Source organism: Lygodium microphyllum, chromosome 12 (genome assembly GCF_053477565.2).
Source record: "Lygodium microphyllum isolate KBCC chromosome 12, Lygodium_microphyllum_v1.1.10, whole genome shotgun sequence".
In the NCBI taxonomy this organism is placed as follows: Eukaryota; Viridiplantae; Streptophyta; class Polypodiopsida; order Schizaeales; family Lygodiaceae; genus Lygodium; species Lygodium microphyllum.
The window spans coordinates 111,460,679-111,463,326 of record NC_141146.1 but is presented as its reverse complement, the minus strand read 5'-3'; the positions used below and the strand labels follow the sequence as shown (position 1 = coordinate 111,463,326).

Below are 2,648 nucleotides of genomic sequence, written 5' to 3'. Positions count from 1 at the left end.
TTGAGACCCCCTTTCCAAGGGCTTCTACATTTCCTTTCTACCATTCTACGACTACGCCATCTCCTCCCTTCTCATCGAGGCCCTTCATGACTCCATCATTATCTTAGTAAGTACATGTGGAGTCAAGTCGTGTGTGTGTGTGTGTGTGTGTGTGTGTGTGTGTGTGTGTGAAGACGCAAGCAAAATCAATTTGATGAGGACAAAGGATGGACAATCTCTCTCTCTCTCTTTACACTAATTGAGTGTGTTTAGGGTTCAACTCCCATTGAGTTTATTGCTCTTTTGTAATGTGATTATACTATTAAGGAGCAGATATTTACATATTCTCAAAAAAGAGGGAGAAAACACTTATAAAAGAGACTTATAAAACAACCCTATAGGTCAATATATTTTGGCCTAAACCTTTCAAGGCTGGCAAAACCTAGCTTTGCATTTCTAATTTCTCAAAGATGTATATCTTGATCATCTTCCAAATACCTAGCTTTGCATTTCTAATTTCTCAAATATGCATATCTTGATCATCTTCCAAATCACTCGCCATTTTTGTGTCTCTAAATGGCTCCATCTATGATAACCCTATAACTAGGACAGCCGTAATAATATTCTTAGGCATTGATTTTCAGTCGCCAAAATCTCCAAAAAGAGCTGCTTTTGCGATTGTCTTGGCATGAAGCCTCCTTCTTTGCCCATTTGGACAATAGTTTATCTCACTCTTTCATTTGCAGATGTGAAATCATAACATTTTTGGTTGCGAGAGTGATCTGTAATTTTTTGACTTTCTACACTTTAATATTAAAGAAATTTTCGATAAGGACTTAAATGTGTATGGTGCTTTTCTGCCAGCAACGCGGGTCTCCTCTGCTCCTCCGTCTTCTGCAGCTTCCTCTTTCATCTCCTCTTCCCCTGCCTCCTCCTTCTTCTTCTTCCTGCTCTCCCGAAGATCCCCGATCAACCTCCGCAGCGCCGCGTCCACATTCCTCTTCTCCCGCGTCAGTACCTCGCACACATCCGAGGGCGTCATCCGCGCCCCCTCCTCCGCCATAACCGCCTCCACCTCCCCGAACAGCGGGTGCTCCTCCACCCCTAGATAGTTCCTCGCCATCACCTTGAACGCTTCGAAGGAGCAGTAGCTCAGGTGGATGTGCATGTCCATCCGCCCCGACCGCAGCAGCGCCGGATCCAGCTTCTCCACATGATTCGTAGTGAACACGAATATTCTCTCGCTCCCACAGCACGACCACAGCCCGTCGGTGAAATTGAGCAACCCCGACAGGGTCATTTTGCTGCTCTCATCCTTGTCCGCCTCTTTCTTGGCCTGATCCGGCTGGACGTCTGCGGCTTTCGGTTCTTTCTTCCTCTTCTTCAAGTCGAGCGAGCAGTCGATGTCCTCGATCACGATGATGGACTTGTCGCTGGTTTTAATGAGGAGGTTGCGCAGGGCGGCATTGGATTGGACCTCGGTGAGCTCGAGGTCGTAGACGTCGTACTCGAGGAAGTTGGCCATAGCGGCGATCATACTGGATTTGCCTGTGCCGGGGGGGCCGTAGAGGAGGTAGCCACGTTTCCAGGCGCGGCCAACACGCTTGTAGAAGGCCTCGCCATGGGCGAAGTCGGAGAGGTCGTCGATGATCTTCTGCTTGAGGGAGGGGTCGAGGGCGAGGGTGTCGAAAGTGGCAGGGTGGTTGAAGTGGACGGATTCCCAGGCCTTGTAGCTTCGGGAGGTGGAGTCCCGTAGGTTGGTGTAGAGGAGGCGGTGGCGCTGCTTGATTTTGATGGCGGAGGCGTGGTCCAAAATGTGTTGGACGTAGGCCGGGAGGATGGTCTCCCGATGCTTCTTGTGGATGCGGAGGCGGAGGCAGCGCTTCTCGTCGGGGAGGCGGTCCCAGGGCAGCCCCACCTGCTTGCGCTCGGAGATTCGGGAGTCCCACCAGACCTGCGACACACAAGAGGTCGTTCGATTCTACCTACCTGTAGTACTAGGCTATGAGGCAATGACGGGCTACCTACCTTAACCCCCTGGAAGGTGTCCTCCATCCTCTCGTTCTCGGCCAGGCTGTAGGTGAGCGCCGACGCATTCTTGGGCAGGGCCAGATTGACGCTCCGCGCCCGCATGGCGGCCGAGTCGCTGAGGTGAGTCTGCACGGCCGTGTAGAGCTCGTTGAGGCTGGCGCCGTCGTACTCGTTCACCCCGAAGTAGACGTAGCTGTAGAAGAACACCCCCAGCCTCCTGCTCAGCCTCTCCAGCGCGTCCCGGGCCTCTCGAGGCAGGAAGACGCTCACCAGCGTCTGGGCGAAGGCCAGAAAGGCCAGGACAGTCCCAAAGGACGGCGAGCGCCAGCCCCTAAATCTCTTCATCGGTCCCGGCTTTATCTTGCGATTCTTCGCTCGTCTAGCTAATCTCTTCTCTTTGTCCACGTTAATTCTATGCCCTAAAGAGACACAGTGCCCGACAAGGAAGTGGGAGGACCGCACCGCCACACAACTCTTGAGTCTGCCTTGGAAGTTGGGGGGCCACGAGTTTTCCCTTCCGCGGGAGAAGACGTCAGAGCCCGGAGTCCAGACTCCAGAGTGGACGCGTCACGCGGCGGCAGTGGCACTGGGCGCTCTGCTTTCGGGACATTCCGCAGGAATTTCCCGCGCATCTCTGA

General features: G+C 53.0%; 1 protein-coding gene across 1 annotated transcript; it reads right to left on the bottom strand.

The window, feature by feature from the left end:
• Positions 1–341: 341 nt before the first annotated feature.
• LOC148028162 (AAA-ATPase At4g25835-like) lies at positions 342–2,436 on the bottom strand. Its single transcript, XM_087689836.1, has 2 exons — positions 2,008–2,436; positions 342–1,933 (listed from the first exon to the last, which is right to left on the bottom strand). The coding sequence occupies exons 1-2, from the start codon at positions 2,353–2,355 to the stop codon at positions 734–736; spliced, it is 1,548 nt and encodes a 515-aa protein (XP_087545962.1). The 5' UTR covers positions 2,356–2,436; the 3' UTR covers positions 342–733.
• Between the last annotated feature and the right edge of the window lie 212 nt (positions 2,437–2,648).

Bases quoted from the DNA above. Each gene is read 5' to 3' on its own strand.
- LOC148028162 (XM_087689836.1), bottom strand. From the start codon at position 2,355: ATGAAGAGATTTAGGGGCTGGCGCTCGCCGTCCTTTGGGACTGTCCTG. The intron at 1,934-2,007 runs GTAGGTAGCCCG...TGTGTGTCGCAG, and splicing joins ACACCTTCCAGGGGGTTAAG to GTCTGGTGGGACTCCCGAAT.